This window comes from Urocitellus parryii, chromosome 8, assembly GCF_045843805.1.
Source record: "Urocitellus parryii isolate mUroPar1 chromosome 8, mUroPar1.hap1, whole genome shotgun sequence".
NCBI classification, from domain to species: Eukaryota; Metazoa; Chordata; class Mammalia; order Rodentia; family Sciuridae; genus Urocitellus; species Urocitellus parryii.
In genome coordinates this window covers 30166756-30193012 of record NC_135538.1, presented here as the reverse complement: position 1 = coordinate 30193012, position 26257 = coordinate 30166756, and the positions used below count along the sequence as shown (strand labels likewise).

Sequence of the window (26257 nt, the reverse complement as noted above, 5' to 3'; positions counted from 1 at the left end):
GTGCTTGGGAATTTGAGTCTAGGGAGGTACTTTTTTTTTTTTTTTTTTAGTGCAGAATAGTGCAGTTTTTTGTGTGAGAGAAAAAAAATCCCACCAAAGAGGAGATGGATGGTAGTGGGTCAGTGCACAAATGAAAGCATGGGCCTTAGCATCACAGCAGAGTAGGCACAGATGTGGGTAGGTTAGTAGATCTCATGGCGAGAGGATGAGATGGTCTTTTTTATTTCTGTTTTCTCAGTACACTAAAAAGAGTCATCAACAGAAAGTGGGAGGCAGTTCTGGAGGCTTGATGAGAGAATGTAGCTGTGAGGTAATCACCTTGTAAAATAGGAAAGTCAGCATACCAGGGAGCCACAGTAGATTGCAGGGCATTACTAAAGACCTGCTTGAAAATTGTTCTTGTAAATTTAAAACAAGACTGGTCAGCATAATTGTATGTTTTCTACAGCTACATTTAGCTCCTCAGATAAAGGATAAAATAAGCTAAAATTTGGTTTAATCAGAACTGAGGTTTGCCCGAATGATAGACAGGGGAGGGCAAGGGAAGGGAAAGAGACAGGAAAGGGAGTGGCTCTGGTGGCCATCTATGCACCTGAACAGCAGAAGAACGAAAGAAAGTGAGAACATGGACGGTGGCTGTCCAGTGGTTTCCAGTTCTGGGAGGTTGTCAAGATTTGTCCAAGTGCAGGTTTTTGAGAAAGTAAGCCAGAAAGGAAGGGTGCAAAAGTGAGTGGGATGTTGGTGAATGGTAGGAGTGGTGGGTAAGGTCAGCGGAGGGTGTGACGACTTAAGGGAACAGATTCTAGCTGGTGTCTTCACTTCTTTCTCCATCCTCTTTGGTCACCTTCTGTCCTTATTCCACTGACATTTAGCCTCACAAGCCCGTGATCACCTCCCTGTTTATACTTGGCCTCCTTGGTCTTGCCACTTAAAACAAAAGTCTTTTGGCCTCAGTGACGTGTATTTTAGCTTTCCTCACTACTTTCCAGGCCTTTCTGAAATTCCCTCTCCTCTGCTTGACCCCTGTGTGTTGACATAATCTAGGACTTGGTCTTGGGCCTCATTCCTTTCTCTTTGCTCTCCGACTGGATGATCTCTGGTTTTATAACTTCAATACCACCTACAAACTGATGGCCACCCACATTTACTCTAAAGGGTCTCCAGAGTTTCAGACTTACATATCCAACTGCTTACTGATCTATATCTTTACTCAACGTCTAATGAATATATCCAAAACAGACTCTGTTGTCGCCTGCACCCTGAAGCCTAGGCCTCTTTCGGCTTCCTTATCCCATCATCCGTGCAGTTTCTCAAACTAAAACTTGATGTGTCATGCCATGCTAATGTGTCATGCCAACTACTCCATTGCCTACGCCTGTATCCAGTTCATTCATTCCTCCAACAGAGAGCTTCAGCTGTATGCCAAGGGGCTGGGAAACATCAGTGAACAAAATATACAAAATTATCTGGACTCAACAAATTTAAACGTAATGAGATAAGCCAAGTCAATGAGTGTTTCAGTGTGGGTTAAAACTGAAGTTGGAAAGTCTGGGACACAATAGTGATCTTAAAATAGGGTGACAGAAAAAGTGGAAACTGGAACAGTGAGACAGGTGGATATCTAAGGGAAGGAAACTAGACAGAAGACAAATACAAAGCCCCTGAGTCTTGAGCATGCCTGGTGAGCCTAGGATATAGCAAAAAAGCCAGAGTGGCTGTGAGAGTAAAGGGGGTGAGGGGAGCAGAGTAGGGCTTTGAGGCTGTGGTAATGCTTTTATGCTAGATGGAAAGTAAAGGGATCACTCTGGCTGCTGTGTAAAGAAAAGATGTAAGGGGGATGAGGAAGGGAAAGGATCAGGTAGGGTGCTAGTGCAATAATACAGAAAGGAGTTCATGATTACTCAGATCTGGGTAGTAGCAGAAGATACACTCTTTAAATAAGAGTCAAGACAGCGTCCTGATAGACTGAACATGGGGTGAGAGAGAGACTGATTCAGGGAGACCCCAAGGTTTGTGGCAGAACAAGGAGAAGTAAAAGTTTGACAACTGAGTAGAATAAGTTTGGCAAAACACAGGTTTAATTTAGGACATGCTAAGCCTATCTGGTAGACATTCGGAAAGCGATTGGAGTCCAAATTCAGGAGTAGATCTGAGCTAGAGATAAACGTAGATACTAACACCTAGACTGTAAACTTACAGTCCCTGGCATATTGATAATACAGACCATCGAGATCATCGAGCCAGTAAGTGTGACAGAGAAGTGGTCACAGGACTAAGCCCCAGGGTTCACCAACTCTGAGAGAGAGACGACGGCCCTAGCTGAAGCTGAGTCAGGGACTGGTGTGGACCCAACCAAAAAGTGAGTCCTTAAAGGCAGTGAAGCTGATATTTTGGCAAGGAGGACGGACTTCCCTCAGTCCAACCATGGGATGGTCGTGAAGATGGTGTAAGAGGAAGAATAAGACTGAGAGGACTTTAGGGTGTTAAAAAGAGCCATTTCAGGGTAGTGGAGGCCATAAAATCCTCATTGGAGTTGGTACACAAGAAGGATGACAGAACTTTAGAAGGACTTTGCTATAAATACAAAAGCTGGAAAGAAAGGTGCAGTCAGAAGACCTTATTAAAAATATGATGACTCAGGGGTGGGCAGAGAGAATGTAAAGAACAGATTGGAGAATGTGCTAGAGAAGGTGAGACGGGAGGGCATGATGGGGTTGGCCTCTCAAGAGTGATGGAGTTGATACTTAGAACCCTGAGGGGTGGGTGCAAATACTGGTGCATGCGTTGACGTGGAAGCTGGTGGAAGTTCCTTCCTGATTATGTCCACTTTTTTGGCAACCTGAAAAGCAAGAGCATGGTTAGATACTGAGGAGGTCCAGAGGTTTCCAGAGAAAGGTGGTATTGAGCAGTTGTCCAGGGCAGAGGCAGACTGAATAACCAAGGGGCATGTGTTGGCAGCACTGAGGGTCACTTGAGGTCAGTGGCCATGACCGAAAATAAGCCTAGCACTGTACTTCTGTGCTTCTCCACTCAGCTAGGTGACTGCAGATGCTCATTTGGACGTACCTTAGCATGCCCACTGGGTCCTGTCACTGTCCCACTTAGAACCTTTTAGTAGCTTCCCTTTGCATTTGGAATGAAGCCCAAACCCCTCAGCCAGCCAAGCCCTACTCAACTGGTCTCCACCTGCATTCTCACTTAATTTAAAGACAACAGCCTCCAGGACTTCTTTCCATTCCTGGAACAGGCCAAGCGTGTTTCTGAGTACCCTTTGCACTTACTATTCTCTGCCTGAATTCTCTTTCCTCCTGTCTTTTATTATCACCCAGATTTTATCTTAAAAGTTACCTCTCAGGGTACCTTCTTGGATTATCATTCAAATGACCCCCTAACCACTTAGACTTACTCTATTTTCATTCTTGTGGCAGTTTTTCTGACTGATAGTGTCTCAGTACCTAGAATCAGTACCTGGCACATAACAGATGCTAAATCAATATTGAAAATAGTCTCATGAATGAATGAAAGAATGGCCACATCACATTGACTGTTAGAAGTGAAATGTAATTTAAGCTTTCGAACTAAAATATTTATAACACATTAACTTGTTTGGGTTTTTTTTTTTTCTATTTATTCCCATTGAAATGGGGGGCCGGGGGAGCAGAATAAAATCACAGTTGAAAAAGCAAACATGGCAAATGTCCCATTCTGAGTTTGTAGCTGGCAGGGCAGATATTCTAAATAAAATCCTTTCAAATTATATTGTTGGGGAAATCTTTTCTGACCTCTCAGCTGAGTCACTGTTTATTTTATAAGAAACTTAACATCCTTGGAAGAATATTTGTTTTCTCAGCTTTTTAGAAATAGAAGTAAAAGAACCCAACTCCAAATGTGAGAGGAAAATATTAAGCAATGTGTAGTATCAAAGTTGAAGTTCATCTAATATTATAAATAGTCTCCTTTCTTACTCCTTAGGACAACTTATCGCAGATTTCAAAAGTTGATTCACTGTTTTATTAACTTCTAAATTCCTAAAGACTCCCTTAGCTTAGGAGTGTGCTTCCTAAGTCTTCAAGTTCACTGCAGCTTCTCTGTACTAGCAAGGTCCATGGACTTTCCACCACCCCTCATTTCCTTAGCTGTTTGAAAACTTATCAATACCATGACTTTTGTTATTTTACTTCATTTGCTTGGACATTTCTCTCCAGGGAAGCTTGTTTGAGATATGCTTCATACATACTTTGGTCAGTTTACATAATTCAGTCTGCTTTCATCTTTATTTTAAATTCTTTTGCTAACCTACTGCATCAAGCAAAGAAAAACCCTGGGCTTTCTTGTATTGCATAAATAGGCGTTAACAAAGATTTCTAGAAGTAAATTCTTTTCTGTTTGTGCCCTCAGTACTGGGCTTCCATATGGTACACACCTAGTATTCTATTGTGGCTAGAACTGAAAGTGCACAATTGTTTCTGTCTTATCTTTCATATTTCTCTGCACCAATGTCCTTATCTATTTTTGTCCTTCAGCCCAAACTTCAAAGTGTCATTTAGGTTCACCATACCTTCAGCTTTGGTACATTTTTAATTTATGATTTACAGCTTTCTTTGAGGGAGTCTGCATTTGAGGAACTGCACAACTCAAAAGTAACAGAAACATGATTCTTTCAGAAACATTTCACAAGTCATAAATGTCCTTCTTTAGACAGGTTCTTTCCCCACCCTAGATTCTGAATTCATAAGCTTTGCTGAGTTTTAGACATCCAAATCATATGTTCTTAAGAAATGTCTCATTCTGGAAGCCCACTAGATGAAAAGATTGCATTTTCTTAAATTCTGTCTTCAAATTTTCATTTGGTTTGCAATATGATACATTTGACAACCCTATATGAAAGAGATCTGAAAGTCTCTTGATCTTCAGTTGTGCACAGCCCCCTGCTTTCAAATTTGACTATTTTTTGGGGGGGGGAAGGAGTACCAGGGTTTTAACTCAGGAGCACTCAACCACTGAGCCACGGATGCCCCATTTTGTACTTTATTTAGAGACCGGGTCTCACTGAGTTGCTTAGCACCTCACTTTTGCTGAGGCTGGCTTTGAACTCCTGCCTTAACCTCCCGAGCTATTTGGATTAAAGGCATGCTCCACGACACCCAGCTCTAATTTGACTTTTTAAAGAGTAAAATAGGGAGTGATAGTAACAGACCCTTAGTTTCATTCAATTCATAGAATAAACATAATAATTCTTTCAAGTAGCAAGTTGTTACTGCTTTCTCCCTGCCTCAATTTTTTAGTTAGTGCTGTTAATAAGAATTTTTTAAAATTTTTATGTGGTGCTGAAGATCAAACCCAGTGCCTCATACATACTAGGCAAGTGCTCTGCCACTGAGCTACAGCCCCAGTCCTTAACAAGAATTTTAACGAACCTCTATTTTTAAAGGAATTTGGCTTCTGAAGATAGTAAATGGGTAATTCGAGAGTGCATATACATCAAATGGACTGATGATGAGGCCATTGAGAGCCTCCAGGCCTCTCTCTTCCTAGCCTTTTCCAAGACTCACACAGTCACACCCAATTTTGCATTTCATAACTTGTAATAGTTTCTTAAATAGGACTCTCAAAAGCTTAGGCTCCACAAAATGCATACCTAATACCTACACACCTATGTGTTGAACACCCATTTTCTATCCCCTATGTGGATACTTCCCCAAAACTCTGGTCCTGATGGGACTTGCATTCTTTCCCTTCCATCTTCCTGTCCCATTGTCACCTCAAATGTAATATGTACAAACTGAGCTCAGCATTACCCTTAAACCCCCACCAGATTCCGACTCCCGAACCTGTTCTTTCTTCCCCTCTGTGTCTCGAATCAGTGACTGGCACTGTATACTAGTTTAGTCTTTGAATCTTGGGATTCAAAGTTCCTTCAGTGTCCCAGTTCCTTCAATATAAGTGACTTATCTTTGTGCTAACCAACACAGTAGAGTGCAATGATCTGACTTCTTGTCTGCGTCCCGAAGTATGGAACTATGGATTGTCTCCTATATTTTCTGTTCTTTCTTAGTCCAATGCCTGCCCATAATAAATGATGAACAAAGAGTAGAATAAATAATAACTGAAGTAGTGGACAAAGGAGTGATGTGGTATGGCCAGTATGCCTCACTTATCTTAACCCACAGCTCTTCCTTCTTCCACTGCAGAGACTGTGTTAGACCACAAGCTAAATCTTATTCTGTGACACACAGATCAAAATTGGTTTGGTTTATATTGCTGTCCGTCATGTGGGATGGACACACATAACGAATAATTGAAATCAGCCTTGACTTTGTCTGCAAGTTTTCAAACAGCAAATATTTTTCAGTCATCTGCTAGGAATCAGTGTGACGCTAGATACTATCGAGGTTATGTAAGAAAGATAATGGATAAAGAGCATTCATGGAAACCAAAACTTCATCAACCTAAAGAGGTTTAATTGTAAGAGTGCTAGCTAAGGCAAAATAGGAGAAAATGTGACTAGGAAATATTGAAAGTCTGGGAAAAAGGAATTCTTCCCAGGTTTTGGGTTACTTAGGGTTTTAGGCTGAGGATTTGAATTGACTCTTAAAGCTTAGGGATGTAGCTGTAAGTCTTGAGAGATAGTACTAACGTGGAAATAGGAGGAGAAATAAGGACATAAAAGACAGAGAGGTAGAAGGAGATTTAGGCAAGAAGATTGTTTCATGGGAGCTAAAAGAGAGCGTTAAAAAAAAAAAGGAGGAGTAGACTTTGTGTGGTAGCCTATCCTGTGATTCCAGCTATTTGGGAAACTTAGTTTGATTGCAAGTATGAGGCAAGCTTGGGCAACTTAGTGAGACCTTGTCTCAAAAAAGTAATAAGGGCTGGGAGAGTAGCTTAGAGCTGGAGTGTTCTTGAGTTCAACCCACAGAACACATAAATAAATAGGTAGGTGTAGTAGATTTGATGTGGTCAAAAATTCTTTGCCCTTCATTCCATCAAAAGATAAAGTCTGGGCCTGAGCCTATGGCTCAGTAGTAGAGCATTTGCCTAGCAAATGCAAAGGCCCTGGATTCAGTCCACAGTACTTTAAAAAAAAAAAAAAAAGTAAGGTCTACTTTTATACCCGCCTACCCCCCAATCTGATCTGGCTGTGGTACTTCTAATGGCAACAGAAAACAGATGAGATATATGAATTTCAGAATGTAAAAGGGCCTTGGAGTTTCAGCCTCCACCACCTTGCAGTGTTGCATAAGAGAAAGCCACATTCACTTCCTAGAAGATGGGAAGCCATGTGCAGGAGCACCGAAGCTCCCCACTGACCACCAGCACCTACCACCACCTACCCACTTGATGCAGCCAGATATGATCATGAGCCTTGCAGTGCAACTGACCATCTCACCCACATAGCCCATGAGTGAATCCAAGTGAAACAGGCAGCACCACCCAGCCATGCCAAAGAGTCATGGGAAATAGCAGCTGTTGTGTTAGGCAATATAGGGGGATGATTTGTTATGTAGCAATAGGTAACTGAAGTGAAACCAGAACAGGGAAGGAGGAAAAGCAAAGGCAGAGACCAATGGATATGCAAGTCACTGGTGTCCTGATATCTCAGTACTGGAAATAGCCTGAACCTGTCAGGAAGGTTTCCAGTTCCAGGTGGAGGCATTGAGTTACTGAGGTCTGAGGCCAGTAATGATTCAAATCAAATATCTGTAATTAATAATCTTGTTCAGAGCCTATGCTAATTATTTGACTTCAACTTGCATAAAACCAGGCAGTGTGCTGGTCAGGCTGAGGATGTATCAGCCTTTCTGTATTTTTCACTGTAAATGAATCATTTTTGTTTTTATTTTACTTTAAAAAAAAAAACTCATCTGTATCAAAACTTAGCCCTACCATTTGATAATTACCTTATGGCTTAAATTAAGAAAAGTTTTTCTGCTTACTAAAGTAAAATATTTTTAAAATCTCAACATATATACCCACCATCAATTCACCTATCAGGCTTATTCTTCCTTCAGATAAAAACTAGGGGATCAGTATGCGCACAGTTTCTGTAGGCATATTTCCCTCTAAGTGTATTAAACAATTTAAATGAAAATCACAACTCATAAAAAAATCACAAATCAACAATGTGATTTTTCCCGTTATATTAATACCCAATAATAAATATCCCTACATTTCTATATGTAGTGATTTGATCCTAAGGAAAGGAACAAGTTGACCTTCATTCCTACTCCTATGTGTCACCTCTTCCCCCAGGCCATCCATTTTGGCAGTTAAGAGCTTTGAGTTGTGTTACTAAAAGAAAGTTTTCCATGGCCCACTGCTGAATTAAATTATTTAAATTCATTTATCCCGTTTTTAAATGCTTATTCATGTAAGAAACTCTTGTTCTGTCTCAAAATTGCCTAGAATATACCATATTTTGAACAATTATGGATGTTTAGGCCCAAAAGTTTTATTAAGGCTGATAATTACAGCCTTAATAAGTGCTTAGGGATCAAAGATCGGTTAAGTCTGATAACAGATGAAGGGATGAAACCATGATCCTGGCCCAGGGTGGACATGTTATCCCAACATCTACCCCAGGTCTCAAAGAATGCCTTTTTTTTTTTTTGCCAGAAGCTAGACAGATGGTTGAGGGTCTCTGCTCCTTACTTATCAGAGCTTTAAAAGAAAAGCCCCAAGCAACTTAGGAAGACACTGTCTCAAAATAAAAAATAAAAAAGACTGGGGATGTGGCTCAGTGGTTAAGCACCCCTGGATTCAATCCCTGGTTACCCTCCCCCCAAAAAAGAGCTTCACTTGCTGGAAAGCAATGCTTTTTCCACTTCCTTGACTGAATCACCCACATTGATGACAGGGCAGGGAAACAAGATTATGCACTGAGACAGTCTTACACCAAAGGAATATCTGGAAAGAACTTCAGATATTACTATTTAGCTGTATATAAAAGTTGTGGATTTTGGGATTTGGGGATTTGTTGTTGTCTGTTTTGGTACTGGGGATTGAACCCAGGGTTGCTTTACCACTGAGTCACATCCCCAGTCCTTTTTTATTTTTTATTTTGAGACAATGTCTCCCTAAGTTGCTTAGGGCCTCACTAAATTATTGTGGCTGGCCCCAAACTTACAATCCTCCTGTCTCAGCATCCCAAGATGGGATTTTACAGGCATGAGCCACTATACCTGGCAAAAGCTGCATGTTTGACTAAAGGCTATTTATTTATTGTTTAAAGATCAATGCATACAAATACTTACGCTTTTGCTAGTTCCATTGATATTTGTTCCAAAGAGCATCCCTTTGTTTCAGGTATAAAAACAATAACAAAAACCAGAGATGCTAAACTCATGATTGTATATATAAAGCACACCCATGGCAGGCCAATAAGATCTATAAGGAACAAAAGAAATTGATTAGAAATGTGTTTTGTGTTGCTTGGATCCCATTTTATAAATGCTTTTTAAAGCATATATAAAGCCATATGTATTTTCACAAATGCTAGTAGTATCCAGCGAAATAGGATTCATGAATTTAAAATGTAGTCAGCTCTGGAAACCAGTTCTTACTAATGACGTCAGCTTTCTCTGGTAAATAACAATCTTGTGACTAACCCAATTTAAATTCAATTGCCATCTTCTTGCTGGGCATGATCATAGTGAAAACAGAGCCTAAAGCCATACAGAAAAATATAATGCAGAAGATAAAATTTCTCTTCTCACCCTCCATAGTTTTCCCTCTTGGGAATTGACACTGTAGCAGTTTGGTTTCTATTTGGTGGACATTTGTAGTGACACATTTATACAGATGGACTTTTCTTAGATTGAGTGCATTCTATTTTACTGTGATATGAGTAACTTACTTCATGCAATATTTTATCACTTTTTAATAGTCAGTTGTGTACTTTGTAATACTTCTTTCTAGGTCCAGAGGGAAAAACATGTGATATTGGGTCCAAGAAAGACACCAATAAGCTAAGATGCATCAAGAAGCAAGATCCTCAAGATTTTGATGGGTTTCACTTTGCCAGTCTAGTTTTTCCCTTGACGACTTCTAGCCAGTGGTACAATCCCTTTGTAGTCACTGGCCAATATCAAGGAACATTAAGTGATGAGGTGTGCCACCCCTCCCCATTTGCACTGTGCTAGCCACTTGCATTGTGCTGGCTCCTGGCTCAGCAGCATGAAGTTCCATGTCACAAGGAGTAGTGAGAAAGTACTTGGCTCTTTCTGCACATACATAGGCTCAGGCCAACTGTAGATAAGATTTGCAAATAGCTCTTAACAGCTGCAGCCACAAATCACAGTTGGTCAGGCAGGAAAATGAAGAGGTTGTATACTGAGGCTGTTTTGGTAAGTGCAGTGTGGAAAGATCTAAGCATAGTAACCACATGTGAGTGAGTTTTGCTGAGGTGGGATGAGCAGGAAGAGCAGTCCCTTTGGCCATTGCTGGTACAGGGCTTGGCCTGACTTATTGCTTAATAAACTGCTTATAGAATTGGTCCTCCCTCTTTCTCTGAATTGAAAAACTTGAATATGGAATTGAAAACCCCAAAAGGCTGTCTCATTGAATTTGACCCCAGTTCTGTTAGAGCACTTTCAGTAGCAAGGAGCTCACCTTTTCCTAAGCTTCACCCTGCACAGTGAGCCAGCTTTCTCTGCTCAAAAGTTCTTTGTCACCTGAATCTACCCTTTAGTCATTCTGCTTTATAAGATAGAATGATTTGACCATTTTACATTAAAACCAAAATCATGCTTAATTAGTAAGACCCTCAAAAGTAAATTCCAAAGGTGATATACTAAATGTATATTCATGAACGTATATGTGTATATATATTTATGTATATATGTATATGTGTATGTATGTGTTTGCAATTTGCATATGTATAAATATGTGTGCACAACCCAGTTTTAATGACAGCCATGCAAATATTTGAATGCACTCTGTCCCTTTCCTGAGACCCTCTTGTCCAAGTTGAACATCCTGAACTCCCCTCCATTCTTCTCAGAACATAGGTGACCTGCCCTGGTTATCCAGGTCACCCTCCTTGGGTGGACACACTGCAATTTTTAAGTAACCTTTTCAGAATGCTTTACTCAGAGCTGAACACAATACTGCAGTTGGGTCATGCCCACTGTACAATATGTTTTCCTATCTGGAACAGTCTGCTTTTATTGATTCAGATGAAATTTCATCAAAATGTTGGTATCTGAGGGCTTGTTGCCAGCTAAAGCCTCACATCTTTAAGGTCTTTCTAACCCATACTTGGAAAATTGACTTTCAAAAATAAGTAGAAATCTTCAAGCATCCCCATTAAATATCATCTAAAAGTTTTAGATCATTCCAGGCTTTTAAAAATTTGGATCATTTTTCCTAACATTTGTTCTAAAAAGCCCATTTGGAGAACTTCAAATCTTCATTAGCTCATCCAGTATATTAGCTAGCCTTCCCAAGGGTTTGTGCCATTTTTTAATGCCTTGACATTCCAATTCTCTCTCTTTTTTTAAATATTTCTTTCTTCACACCAAACAGCAAATGCAGTGTGTGTGCACGTGTGTGTGTGTGTGTGTGTGTGTGTGTGTGTGTGAGTGAAGGTGAAGGGCACATATTTATGTGGGTTATCTGAGCAGGAGAGGTATGGCCAATGCTAATAACCAGCAGTGTAGTTTCCTTCAATCTTAGGCTATTTCTAAAAATGTAGGACATAAGGATTGGACAGTTTTATATGAAAACCAAAATCATGCTTACCTAGCAATTTCAAAAGCTAATTCCAAAAGTAATATACTAAATATATACACATATGTATATGTGTGTATGCATATATTTATGTATACGTATGTTCATATATAAACATGTACGTGCACTTTAAGTAAATATCCACTTTTGAAAATAAACTATACAAACATACACATAAATATGAATGCAGACTACACGTACAAATTGAAGAAACTGGGTAATTTGTTTAATAAAATTTTCTAATTTGGATTTTTTTTTTATTTATTGTAGCCAGAATGACCCCTAAATATATGTGAAATAAGAAAAACCCATTGATCTCTTTCTTCCCTAGTCCTGCCTGGACTTGTTGTTGGAGACCAGGGATGATACCTGCCTCACTGGTCAATTTTAGAGGATGTTGGGGCACCACCTCATTATTTTGAGAACTAAAAATAAAGTTCCAAGCACTTATCTTGCCTGTCTTCTATAATCCACACTTCAGGTTAGCTAACTCACTAAGAAGAAATTTCTCTCTAGAGAAGTATTCCATATAAAAACATAGAAGGAATGGTAGAATAAAGATAGTGGGTTTAGAAAATAGTGGCTCACAGCAGTTTAACATGGCAAAGTAGGAGACCATTCCTGACATTCCTCCTGAAGGTAGGACAAATCCTGTCACCTACCAGGGAGTTTGCAAACCAACCAGAATACCTAGACTTCCTCAAGTCCCCATCTAGATCTAAATATTAATGTACAGGAAACACAATGAATAGAGGGACATGTGATCTAAGAACAATCTACAAATTTCAGACTCCCTAAAATTTTATGAAACAAATGGTCCAATTTCTTCATAAAAATATAAGGTGGGGTGAAAGGTGAGGGGAATGGAGATGAAACTGACAAAGTTGTGTTTCATACATTTCATTGTAGATTATATATTGGAATGTGATTCAGCCAAGGTATAAAAAGTAATTATAAGACAATTACTAAAATGTGAACACAGACAGGATATTTGATACTTAAGGATGATTATTAAAATTTTCCATTATACTGTGGTCCTATTTTTTTAAATATCTTTTTTTTAGAGGTCCCTGCTGAAATTTTACAGGCAAAAATGACATTATATGTGAGATACAACTAAATTTGGTAGGAGGAAGATCAGGCAGAGTCATAAATGAATGAAGACTGAGAACAGCTTTAAGATAGGTAATAGGTACAGAAGGTTCATTGTCATTCTTTACCTCTGAGTGTGTTTGAAATTTTCCACAATGATTTTTTTACAAGGATGTCATCCCTAATGTTTGTCTTAAGAGAATACAAATCATCAGAGGAAAACAAAGAGTTCTTACCAGTTACAGTCAAAAACGTCAGAGAGATGAGGAGATTGATGCCCCAGTTCATGCTAGAGGTTAAAGCCATGGCTCGTCCTCTGATCCCACCAGGGAAGATCTCACTGAGCACCAGCCAGGGCACTGGAGAAAGAAAAAGTGACGGGACAGCAAAATTAGGGAAAACCCATTGTGATGGAGGGCTGGCTCATTCATCTCTCTGTGCCAGGGCCAATACCTGTGACAGCAGGACAGGACAGCCCAGAAAAGAGACATGCCTTCTCTTCACCTTCAGCCAAGGGAGACAGCAGACAATGGGCCTCCGGAACATGAAATACTGGTCTAGGACAGAGGCTTTCAAAACACAAAGGAAGGGGCAGTGCCTGGGGCAACCAAGGGCTGACTGAACAGCCACCCAGCTCAAGAGCCTCAAGGCTGGATACCAGCTGCAATTGCTACCGTGTGGTGTCCTTTCCTATGCCCTCCTTTCCCCTGGACCTGGGAGAAGTCTAGAGTCATAGCTAAGGAGTGGGTAGGAAATGGAGCTAGAAGGGCAAGGGATACCTGCCACTCTCCCTTCTTCCACTTGAACCTCCTGGCCCTGGGTGAGCTGGGTGGAGGGAAGCCCTAAATTCAATAGAACTTCCAGATGTGTTTATTATACCAGACTAGACATTTGAATTTCTGGAAGAAAGACTCTTCTTGGCACCAAAATGATCAGAGCACTTTTTTTTTTTTTAATTTTCTGTGAGTGACAGAGAGCATAATGGGATCCGCTTAATGGGATTAGATTAGAGAGAAAATTAACTCATCTTCCTCTCATATCCCAGCCACCGAGTGTGCCTAGTAAAGTCTGAGCAAGTTCTTACGGGGAGCTGACTTTACAAACATCCAATAACACTGCCATTTGATCCTCACTAACCCTGAATAATTGGTAAGTATTTATTATTCCTCTTTCATAGAAGAAGAAACTGAGGCTTTGAGGGGTTATTGACTTGCCAAGATCACGGAGCTCCTACGTGACAGAACCCTGACAGTCAGTCTCTGGAACTCTTGTGTTTTAATCACTGTGCTGTCTTCATAGTGGCACAGTAAATATTTGTTTATTAATAAATAACTGTGAATGCAAGCACATTTGATTCTGTGGAAGAAGGACTTTGGAGCTGCCCACCCTTGGCCCCCTGCTGGCTAAGGCGCCATGTGTCAGAAAGCCAGTGTTTGTACAAGGACCAGCTGCATAATGCCAGCCCAGAAGAAGAAGCTAGAAGCCAGGGAGGGGTCCCATTGACCAGCACCTCTAGCACTTCCAGCACCAGAACCGAGCAGTCAGCTGTGTGTCTCACTGAACAATTAGCTGCTCACATCAAGATCACGTTCTCCTCGTCATAAATGTGCTGTTTTACAGTAAGAAAAAATAAACTGAATCAAAAATTTCTTTTTTCTTGATTATCTTCTCCAAGTGAATCTATCTAGGGTCACCTTGAAGACAGAAGGTGACTATAACAAAAACAACATAGTTATTGTTTTAATTGATAGGAAGTTTTTTAAAAAATCCTTATCTCCCACCCTTTCACCTCACCTTTCCCCCACACTCCTTTTCACCCCCAAAGACCTTTACTAATTTGTATCTTTGGTAGAATCTCTTTTCTCTTAGTGAGCTTAGTGCCTAGGTAATCCTATCTTGAGCTTTGCAAAATTGAGGCTCTAACTCTGGGTAGATTGTGTAATTCAAAGCAAGCTTTCCAAAGGGGACCTAACCTTGGGCAAATAAAGCAAATAATCTATGCCACAGACATATATACCCTACCCATGTCCCTTTCTGACATGGGCATTTGACACAGATTAGTTGGAGCTGAGGGTCCCTTAAGACCTTATGCTGTAACAGGAGGGAGAAGAGGGGGGAAACCTTTTCTTTTCTTCTAGTAGAGGAGTTAGCTCAGATTTTCTTGATCCAAATTCTAGCTCTCCCTGAACACCTGTCTAACCTACTTCTTTCTTTACTCCACCTTTCATCACTATGGACTTTTGAATTATCTGGTGGCATTCGGTAGATAAATTGCTGAGCTCATCAAAACCACATTGGCCTCAGATGAAAATGAACTGATCTTGCTGTTATAGAAAGTGATGGATTCCACCAACATGAAGACAGGTGCCTGTGCAGAGCACAATTTGTATGTTCCCAGTCTGAATTGCCAGGGTCTCCGTGCATTGAAAAACTTGAGATCATACTGGAAGTCTGTCCTAGGCATACCTTCAATTCAGCAGCTAAGCCAAGTCCTTGGGCAATATAAAAGTCTGAATAATGAATCAAAGGTTGAAAAATAGACTTCCTTCAGTCTAGTGGGAATTTGTCTGACAAACCCTGCACCTGACATTTCCCAAAATAAATGTATCATTGCTAAAATCTTCTGCTTCCTTTTTCCATGGAATGGGAAGAATTCAACAGTGGATGCCTTGATTGATTACGATCCACAAACTGGAGGTTGCAACAATTGACAAGGGAATGCTTCAGCCATCCCAAAATGGAGAATATTGTTTTAATAATGATTTCAGAGCTATAAAATTCCAAGTTTTCAGATATGGAAGAGTGAAATAAAAACCTGAAAGTGGCATTTGTGATAAGAAAGTCTTTCCATTTCAGTCTTGGGAGCAAGACAGTGCGAGAATATTATAGTCTTCATGGTTCTCCAAAAAGATGTTGTGAATGGCCAAACTGAAGAAATGAAGAAACTCTGCTTCTTTTCATAAATAAAGAACATAGAGGTATAAACCACCACATTGGGATTTAATATGGCAATTTTTATAATAATGGGTGGAAGCTTTTTAAAAGTCACTATATTTTCTTTTCCCAAGAAGGTGACCCAGTTTGTCCCCAAGTAAAATCCAATTATCACTAAAAGGGAGGGCTCCTTTTCATTGCCACAGGGAGGAGATGTGGCTCCCCTGAGCATCCTCTTTATTCCCTATGCCGATGATAAACCAACAGAGGATGCATTGTCCTATTGGCTCAGAGGGGGATCTGCAGAGTACTCGTGACAGTGACAGAGATTTAGTGAGCCCAGCAGCTGCGGCTCATAAACAGTTCTCTTGGACCCCTGTTATTTCTCCTTCAACCTCATCATTCTGGGGCCACCTCAGCAATTTGCACTCCCCATAAATGTCGGAGTCTACGTGTCCTTAAGGTCTGCTGTATACTACAGTGATTGAGGAAAATTTGGACTAGCATGGGCCACTGGGGATGGGTAATTGTTCACAGATATGGAACTCATATTTCACATGATATTAAGTCATGAGGACCACCCATAAGAACTTTCCCGGTCTAGATGAAGTAAACAGAACATTTATGGCTACACAGAGTGTCATAAAAAGATCACAAAACAAACAATATGTTGAAGTCTCTCTGTTTTCAGTTGGGGACACAGACTTGGGTTAACAGGGGCACTCCATAGAGATAACAGCCCTATCATATGTAAGTTACCCTGTGTATTTTCGTACATCTCCTTATTTCTGGTCACTGCCCTAATTTTTCCTATAGACATTGTCATTTAACCCCCTGCACTTTCAGATTTAAACCCTGCAGTTCTCCAGGCACATTTCCACTTGGCTGGGGTTCTTCCTGAACCACCTGGCATGCTCACCCAGAGTTTGAAAGACTCGTCGAGGTCTTGAAACTCTTGCCAGAGAACTCCTAGCAACTTTGGAGTCAGTTCTACACTCAAGCTGCAGAGTGTTTAGCAATTTGATTTGCTAGGGAAGCTATGTCCTGTGCTTTGTAGAAATGAAGCCAAATCCTATGGTTTTTATTGTATTTGCAAGTAGCATGCAACACACCCAGCTCTCTCTCTGAAAAGGGGTACTTAAAATGTGATTTTGAGTAGGAGCATGCCATCCCTTCCAACCAGATGTTTAAATTATGGCCTCATAAGTTTCCTAAGTGGAAAAAAATGGTCTTTAAAAATAGACTCCATGATAGGCCACCAACTCCAACATCAGCAATCATGTATCAAATTCCTTTTTTTTTCTTTTTTATACTCTCACTATTCTTTCTTTCTTTCTTTTTTTTTTTTTTTTGTGTGTGTGTGTATGTGTGGAGGGGGGTGTTCCAGGGATTGAACACTAGTTCACTGAGCCTCATTCCCAGCCCTATTTTGTATTTTATTTAGAGAAAGGGTCTCACTGAGTTGCTTAGTGCCTTGCTTTTTCTGAGGCTGGCTTTAAACTTGAGATTCTCCTGCCTCAGTCTCCTGAGTCTCTGGGATTATAGGCATGTGCCACCATGCCCAGCTAGTCTCAGTATTCTTGTGCTCCCTGAGTTGTGCCACTTGTGGACATTAGTAAAAGAAATACTTTATTCAAAAATATTATCTGGGATTATTTAAGTCACAAGCTAAGAAAAGTGATAAAGTGTTCCTCAATCTTTTGCCCTAATGATTTCAAATCAAAATAACGGAAAAGATTTTCAAATAATATTTTAGGGAAAATTAGACTAAGTGAAGTAACCCTCAATTTATAAAAAAATGCCAATGTTAAAAATGGAACCTTTTGTGATCAGGTATCAGATGAGAATAGGAAAGAACTTTGTCAGTGGGCTTTCAATTTTCTTGCTTGTGTTGCCTTTAAAGCAATTTGGAAGCTAAGTTTTTTTTTCCACATATAAGCTAATATCTAACATTTTTTTTACCATGAATTTAAATAGTGACAAAGGATGCAAATTCTTGTGTATTTACATTATAGCATTTAAAGAAAAATAGTTATATCACTTTTTTATATGTTTCTGGCAGAATTTAAATATGATAAGTGTTGATACCCATTACCATCATCCATCCAAAAAATACAGGAACAAAGAATTAGCTTAAATTTTACAGAGTTTCTTTTTCACTTGAACTTAATATTTTATCCTAGTAATGAATTTTTAAGCCTCAAAATCTTTCACTTAACACCCTACCATGCTTCTCCTCAAAAAAAAAAAAAAGACCTTAAATTAAAATTTTAGGTTTAGTTTTATTTGTTCTAAAAGATTCTAAGTATTTTTTTCTGAATTGAGCTATTAAAACAATACTTAATACAAAACAAATCAAAATCATAGAACTATCTTACAAATTTTAGCAATAACTATTAAATATTAAAATGAAAATTTATTGCAAATACCTCAATGAAATGAATGGGAGTTTTTTTTTTATTATGTATGGGGGGGTGAATGTCATCTATTTCTAGAATAAGATGATTTGGTTCTACTTTTTAAATAGATGAAATTTATTATTCTCAAGAATAAATAAAGTAGATGAAGAGTTGAAGGAATCTTATTATAACAATGCCACTCAGATCTTTGAATTAACAACAAAAGTTATTCGTGATGATATAATAGCTGGTAACTTGATTAGGTCATCCTTTATTTTTTTGTTGAAAGCAAATCATTGGAAATATCTTGGCTTATGAAAGACCCATTATCTAGTCATTTGAGTCATTTCTTAACACCTACACCAATATTTCCAGATGTCACTTTGATTTTATAACTTGTGATATGTGTCATAATAAGATTTCTGATGGGTAATAAATGAGCCTTCTTTTAAATGGAAGAATTGTTACAACTTGGGTGATGGGGATGAAGAACTTTTAAGAAACATGTTTATTTGAACTCGAAGCTCTGGAAATTGACTTCCTTTGAGTTACTGAAGTAATGAAACTAGTAACAAATGAATGCTTGTGTTCATTGTTACTGTTAAAACCTTAGTCCATGTCTTCAGCATCTGTACTGTCCAATAATTATAATTTTTAAGGACATAAGACTATAATAGAAGTAAGTCAGAGAGAAAAGTTAAGCACTGAAGTCTTATGTGAGCTGTTGCTCATGGTGATAGAATCAATGGTGCCGTTTCTCTGTGCTTAGCCCTGTGCATGCTGCAAAATTGCAGTGTTAAAATCTTTGGTTCTGTGAGGTACTACTATTGCATCCTCTAATTCCAAACAGAAAAAAGGATTTTATTAGTTAAATGTATATATTTCTTTAAGTTTGTCCTCTGTGGCTTGGATATAAAATTAATGTAGATCTATGTGGATGCTTCTTTAAACATACTTTGCATTATTTTAATGACAAATGCCAGAGAACCAAACAATCCCCACTGCAATCAAAGTGACCTTTAACCTAGGTAGTTGGGGAAAAAAAGGACAGTGATTATGTGAATATTGGTAATAACTGAAACTTAAGATCTCAAAGAAAAAAAAAGCATTTTAAAGATTTTAAAGGTCAGAACACTTAACCCAAATCTAATATCTGAATACTATTGTGTAATGGCTATATTTGGTAATAAAATAACAATTTATGCAAAATGCCTTTTTTCTCTAAAGGTATATAAATAATTATCTCATAAGAATGATAGAAAAGAAAGATAAGCACATTAAAAGCCTTTGACTGTGATGATTCTGAGTGTTAGAGGCCTGCGGCCTAGGCGGAAATATGAAAAATATCAAAATCTCTTTTGAAACACTTGATGTGCTTCTGAAATGTAAGCCTCTTTGTCTCAAACTCAGTCTGCCTTGGATTGAAGCAGTTAAGTAAACTTCCAAGTTAGAACCTGCCATTTCACCTCCCTGTAATAGTCATAATTTTGAACTGTGCAAACATCACATGAACAATTTTTTGAAGAGCCAGAGTTTATTTAAATATAAAATCTAAATTTAAATGTTATGCAGATGACTCCTCTTATACTTCCTACTGATACCCATCTTCCGAAAGACTAGTTGTACTCCATAAAATAAAACAAACAAGAAGCTAAACTCCGCAATCTCTGAATCTAAAAATTCTAGTCTCTTGTTTAAAACAGAAAAGAGGACGTCTGGGTTTTCGGATATTTGGTCGGGAGACAATGCTGAATGGGTCTCTGCTATTTCCACATGACTTGGGAGCAAAGGCACTGACCACTTTTGTTCCAGACTCTCTAAGACTACTTGATAGTGTCTCACTCTGGAGGAAAGGACAGCTTTGTTTTCTGTCCAGAAAAGTAAAGATAACATCTGCCTCCAAGAAGTCAGCAGGCTTACTGTCTTATAAAGGATTTGTGTTCTCTAAGGGTGGGGTTCCTCTCTTACACAACCCATTATATGTGCAGGCATCATCTAGCCCTCTTCACGGTGACCTGTGGGGATGGGGGTCTAGCACAAATATTGATATTTAAAGAATTGCTATTGCTATAAATAATAAGCTGCCCTTTGACTCTAACTAAGGAGTCTTGTATCTTTTTTTAAAAAAAATCTGTTTTTTAGTTTTACATGAACACAATATCTTTATTTTATCTTTATGTAGTGCTGAGGATCAAACCCAATGCCTCATGCATGCCAGGTGAGCACTCTACCACTGAGCCACAACCCCAGCTCCAGGAGTCTTGTATCTTTTATCAACATCCATGAAAGCACAACAGCTAACTTCCTAGCTTGCGAGTGGGGCAAAATCTCAGGCCCTTTATGGTTATTGACAGTTTGATTATTTTTCAGCTGTGGTATGATTTTTCTTCAAAGGTGTTTTATTACTATTATTAACTTCAGATTGCTCATTCATATCTGAGGAATTGAATCTGATTTTTAAGCCCATGCTAATCCAATGAAATATTTGTATAAAATCTACTACTAATTAGGTAAGCAAAAAACATCTCCCTTGCAAATTCCAGATTTAGATTTTTACATATTTCTCTTAGGAAAACCATAAAGGAATTACTTCAAATCTTTTTTTCTAAAGAGTCATATTTAAATGCATTCAATTGCTAAATCAAAGTAGGAATAATTATCCCTACCTTATGGATACCTTATTATGGAAAACCTCAATCTTTTTATTTTTTATTTTTTCCGGGAAGTCTGTTTCATACTTGGATAACAAAATGGAAAAACTTGGAAATGAATATTTTGTCTAACACCATCAATTTTTTAAATGGCCTTAATTTCAGTAAATTTATTTATTTTTTAAGAATTTTGGGGGGCTGGAGATGTGGCTCAGCGGTAGCGCGCTCGCCTGGCATGCGTGCGGCCCGGGTTCGATCCTCAGCACCACATACCAACAAAGATGTTGTGTCCGCCGAGAACTAAAAAATAAATATTAAAAATTCTCTCTCTCTCTCTCTCTCTCTCTCTCTCTCTCTCTCTCTCTCCCCCCCCCACTCACTCTCTCTTTAAAAAAAAAAAAAAAGAATTTTTTAATATTTATTTTTTAGTTTTCAGCGGACACAACATCTTTGTTTTTCTATGTGGTGCTGAGGATCGAACCCAGGCCGCATGCATGCCAGGCGAATGCGCTACCGCTTGAGCCACATCCCCAGCCCCAATTTCAATAAATTTAAAACAAGAAACTTCTTTAGTCATCAAATATTAGAGATGGTCCTGCATCTGTAATTAAATAGCTTTATTCAGATATAATTTTTGGCCAAATGTGCCTGGGATTCACATTTATCTCATTCTCTAGATACGGGATCTGATTCATACCAGAGGAGATCTGGATATATTTACCCCAGACTAGACAGCTTTCCTTTAATCACAGAAATTGAAAAAGTTCTAAATTTTTTTTTTAATTTATCCAACAAGTATTTATCCTGGCCAGGTTTGGAAAGCCACAGTGAACAGGGCAGAGTTTACATGAGCACAGGTCATACAGTCTAAATTAGTCACACCAATTTAGAAGAGTGAGCATTTGGGTGTTTCTTGAAATCACACCTTTTGCCTTTCACCAAAGCTTCATGATTTCCTGTAAAATCTGTCTGGTTTCTTAGGAAGTTCTCTTGACTGTAGGTGATCCAGGATTAAAACAGGCTTCTCAAAGCCACAAATCCATTTCTGTAGTCTTAACCCAACTGGAATAGTTTATAGAGGAAGGTGAAGATGACCAACATATTATAAATCAATATTAGGCATGGAGTGGACACACAGGTAGCAAAATATCCACTGAGGTCAGTGCTGACATCATCAGAACCATTCTCCTCATGTCTAGACCATGACCAGATGTTTAATACCACCAGTCATGGAGTGTACAGAGTCCAAGTTATACATGAGGCACTAAGCTCAGGGTACCGTATACAGATTGCTTCATTTAATTCCACGATTATGTGGTGAGGTAGGGATTATTGCCCCATCTTCTCAGAAAGGAAATTAAAGCTCTGAGAGAGAATCTGAGAAGCAAGAGTCTTATTTGTATCCTACTCAAGATCATTTGTGATCTATTGTGATCCCTGCTTAAATCTCCATCCTCCTAGATTGTCATGTTTTGTTTTGTTTTGTTTTGCTGTGGCCCAAATGTCAGCACCTCAGAAATGTCTTCTGTGTCCATTATATCTGAACGAATCCTCCTTCAAGCATATTCTTCTCTTTAATTTTCTTTATCACTCATTTCCACCAAAATTTCAATACCCCTGTTTCCTGAAGTAGTATTCTACATGTATTCATTCTTTGCTTATCACCTGTCCCCACCACTGACTCCATGAGGACAAGGTGTAGATCTCTCCCATCCATTTCTGAATCTCCATCCCCTGGCACCATATATGTCAATATATGTCATTGAGTGATACACACCTGCCAGAAGAGAGAGTTAATCAATGAATCCCCACGATTTCTCTCTCTGCTGTTTTCTTAGTCACTCCAATATACTTACTGCTGCCTATTTCAGTCCTCAGAGTTAATAAGAGATTGGGAGGGATTATTTGGTATCACTGACATTCAGCCTTCAGTGAAAAGTTCCACTTGAATATGTGATTCAAAGGTAGTTGAAAGATGATGGCTATAATCTCATTATCTATCTGAATTTGAGATCTTGGGCAAATTTTTTTTCTATCTGCTCATAATGAAAAAATACCAATCATGACATGGAAGAAGAGGTTCATTAACCAACTTATAAATACATGATTGTTGGATTGAAAAAGTCCTAATAATCATTGTGGAGGGAAAAAAAAACAATCACACACATTTTTCTGAGTTACAGTGGCTATTTTAAGGAAGTCTGGGTCTCTACACAAGTATAACCTTAAATGAACTCATCAGGCCTTGAATCTTGGCTCATCTTCTCTTACTTCTGAAGTGTGAGGAGAAGAGAAATCCTTACATGCTCCATTTCTTCACAATGTCAAGAACCACTGATTTTATGCTAAAAAATTTCCAGTTGTTAAAAAGGGCTAAAATGACCTTTAGGACCACCCAGAAACACAGTAGAAAGTCAAGTTAAGATATTGAATGTATATTGAAATGAACAATGAAGTATGGACCACAGAATATTTAATAAAAGCCTCTAATAAAGGCAGTGAATTACATATACTGATTTTATGTGATGGAAAATTTTTAATATTAATTACAGAGAAACAGAGGATAGGGGCTGTTACCTCTTATGGGCCATAAACCCCTTCAGCAGATGCTAATAAACTCCTTCTTAAAATATTTTACATGTAAAAAATAAAGAAATAAAATTACTTGATACTCCATTTATGCTTCCCTCCCGAATTCTAGATTCCAGGACAATCTTGTTGTTTTACAGTTAGAGAAACAAAAGACCAGAAAGTGAATGTTGTAGTGCATATATTTCATCCTCAAAATAGAAACACTTTCCTGGCAGAAGAAAACCATGCTGTGATCTAATACAATGAAGGAATGTTGTTCTAAGCCAACCCATATTTAAGAAGATTTAATATGGATGGTTTAATCTTCCTTTTGCTGTTATGTGAGAACAGCACATACTTTACCCTTTAAACCTCTGTTTATACAAGAGATTTGTTTGGATTACAAGCAATAAACTCTCTAAATGAAATACCTGAGCAATAATCACATCAGGTTAATGAGCTTTAAAATGCATTCAAAACCTGGTATAAAAATCCTGCTCCTAATAAAGACCTTGTTTAAATTCCAACTAGTTTAAACCAATAACCTAAAATGCAATTCTAAGGATTGAAATGGAATTCCTATGGCACATTTTCTTTAGAAAAGAAAAACCACAACATGAATGTAGATATAAATGACTAACTCTTAGCAAAGGGTGCGGCAGAAGGACAATTATTCAGATTCTCCTAAAACCACTAGGAAAATCTGTAGTTCAAGTCATGGTGAGAAATGATTGTTCCTTTAGAGAGGGTGATTCAGATATCTATCTCTGATGGCATGATGCAGCAGGACATGTGAACACCCAGGTCAGCCCTTGGTACTACAGTTACAAGTTAGACAAACCAGGAGATGGGAGACTTACTCCCTCTCTCACATCCAGATTCCCTATGATTCCAATAGTCTCCATCTTGCTAGCATTACTTTTGGTCTATAACATTCTCAAAATGTTCGACCAAAAGCCTCTCTCTGTTTTTTGGCAAAAAAAAAAAAAAAAAAAAAACAGATGCGCATGTGCAGGCACACAGACACACACACATAAATTCTAGGATGACTCTCAGATACTCTGTGTCCAAATAGCTATTTATAACTTAATAAAGAAATGCCCAATTGCCTCCCATTGATTGGTTCTGAGCACTACTATCTCCTCTGTACCTTTTCTTACAGACAAAAGTAGAAGGAGATTTTTTAAAATCATGTCCAAGTGATAGATTGTTCCGCAAAATCCTTGTGATGGTCTCTGGCAGCTACAGGACATTCTTGGCAGTCTAGCGTTTCTAGCTCACTGGGGCCTTCATCCGCCCACTTGAGAACTTGACACAAGTAAAGGAGCACACTAAGATCTTTTCTGCATCTGCATGGTTATTTTCAAAGTCTTTCTCCACTTTCCCTCAGCAGCCTAAATGTAACCCAGCATCATTTTTAAACAGACTTATATAATGGTTATTTAAAAGGACAGAAAGAAAAACACAAGATGTGGTTCCTTCCTTCAAAAAACAATCCAGTAACTCTATTCTAATTAATACACCCTCCAAAACAACAACACACACACACACACACACACACACACACACACATAAAAGCAGTGCATGATGTCCTTAAGGACGAAGCTGAGTTATTCTATTACAACAACACTGGTATTCTACTCTATGGCATCAAAGTGCTTCCATACACATTATTAGCTCATTTGACTCACCTAGGCTCTGGCAGATAGGTCAGGCATTATTAGACCCATTTCATGGACTGGAAACAGTTTAGAGAAGAGGAATGACTTCACCAAGAGCTGAGACTAGAATCCAGGTTTTTTTTTTTTTTAATTTTAATTTGGTCTGTTCATAACCTAGAGTCAAATGACTCTGTGCTAGAAATTCACTAGCTCATATGAAAGGAGATCTGTGAGAAAAAGTGTAGATTCATAGAGGAGGTAAGATTTTCCATTAAGATCCAAAGAGAGGAAAGATATGGATAGAGTAGAGAGGGAAGGAAGAGGCCACTACAAGTGCTGTGTGTTTATTGGCCTGGGGGTGGAGCAGAGGGAAATGAAGAAGCCCAGGTGGGCCAAGAATTGCCTGGTTGCACAGTGCCTGGGGCATCATTCGCTACTTCCGGAGGTAATTCTCTGAGAATGGTGGCCCTGGAGCACAGTTTCATACACTGCCAAGTAAATAGGGCTCAGATGCCTTGAAAGATAGGGTGAGATAATGAAGGACCTTGAAAAATATCTTCTCTCAAAGATAGTTGATAGAGTCCTAGAGAGTATGGAATTAGCCCACAGGGGCCTAAAGTTCTAGTCCTACATCTGTGTGACCTTAATCTCCTGTACCATCTTATTTCTTTTCTATAAAAGAAAAATGTCAGACTAAATAATTTCTAATCTTTTTACCTTGAAAGGCACCTGACTTATGGTGAAAAAAGGAAAAAAAAAGTAGGAAAGAACAGAAAATTCGGGAACATGGGCGACATAAGGAAAATGTGTATAAGTAATACAGAAATAGAGGATGGGTAGGCGTTGAAGGTTCTGGAATGGAAGAGGACTACTGGAAGGACCTCCCAGTAATCTAGGAATGAGAACATAAGGCTAGAAAAGGATATTAGAAATAGAAAGGAAACAATAAACAGGGGGAGCTATTTGTGAAGAAAAATCCAAGAACATTTGGCTACTGACTAAGTTGAGTAAAGGCCCCAAAGCATCATTTCCAAGTAGCTGGAGGAGTGGTTACTCCATGTAAAAGGAAGGGAAATGGTAAGAGACTTGGTATAAGAAGAAAAAAATTCCACTTCAGGCTTGTTGTGTTCGGCTGACAGTGAAGCATCAAAGTGGAAAAGACTCATACCCATTGGGGAAAAAAGGAACAGGAAGTCATGTGAGATGACAGAACTGGAGATAA

General features: G+C 38.8%; 1 protein-coding gene across 1 annotated transcript in view; it reads right to left on the bottom strand.

Annotated features, from left to right (window-relative positions):
• Slc2a12 (solute carrier family 2 member 12) overlaps positions 1–26257 on the bottom strand; it is a 54446-nt gene that overhangs the window by 5292 nt on the left and 22897 nt on the right. Inside the window, exons 3-4 of the mRNA XM_026391906.2 lie at positions 13056–13178; positions 9252–9384 (exon numbers count right to left, since the gene is read on the bottom strand). Coding sequence (XP_026247691.2) covers positions 9252–9384; positions 13056–13178 — 256 coding nt within the window. The remainder of the gene's footprint in view (positions 1–9251; positions 9385–13055; positions 13179–26257) is intronic.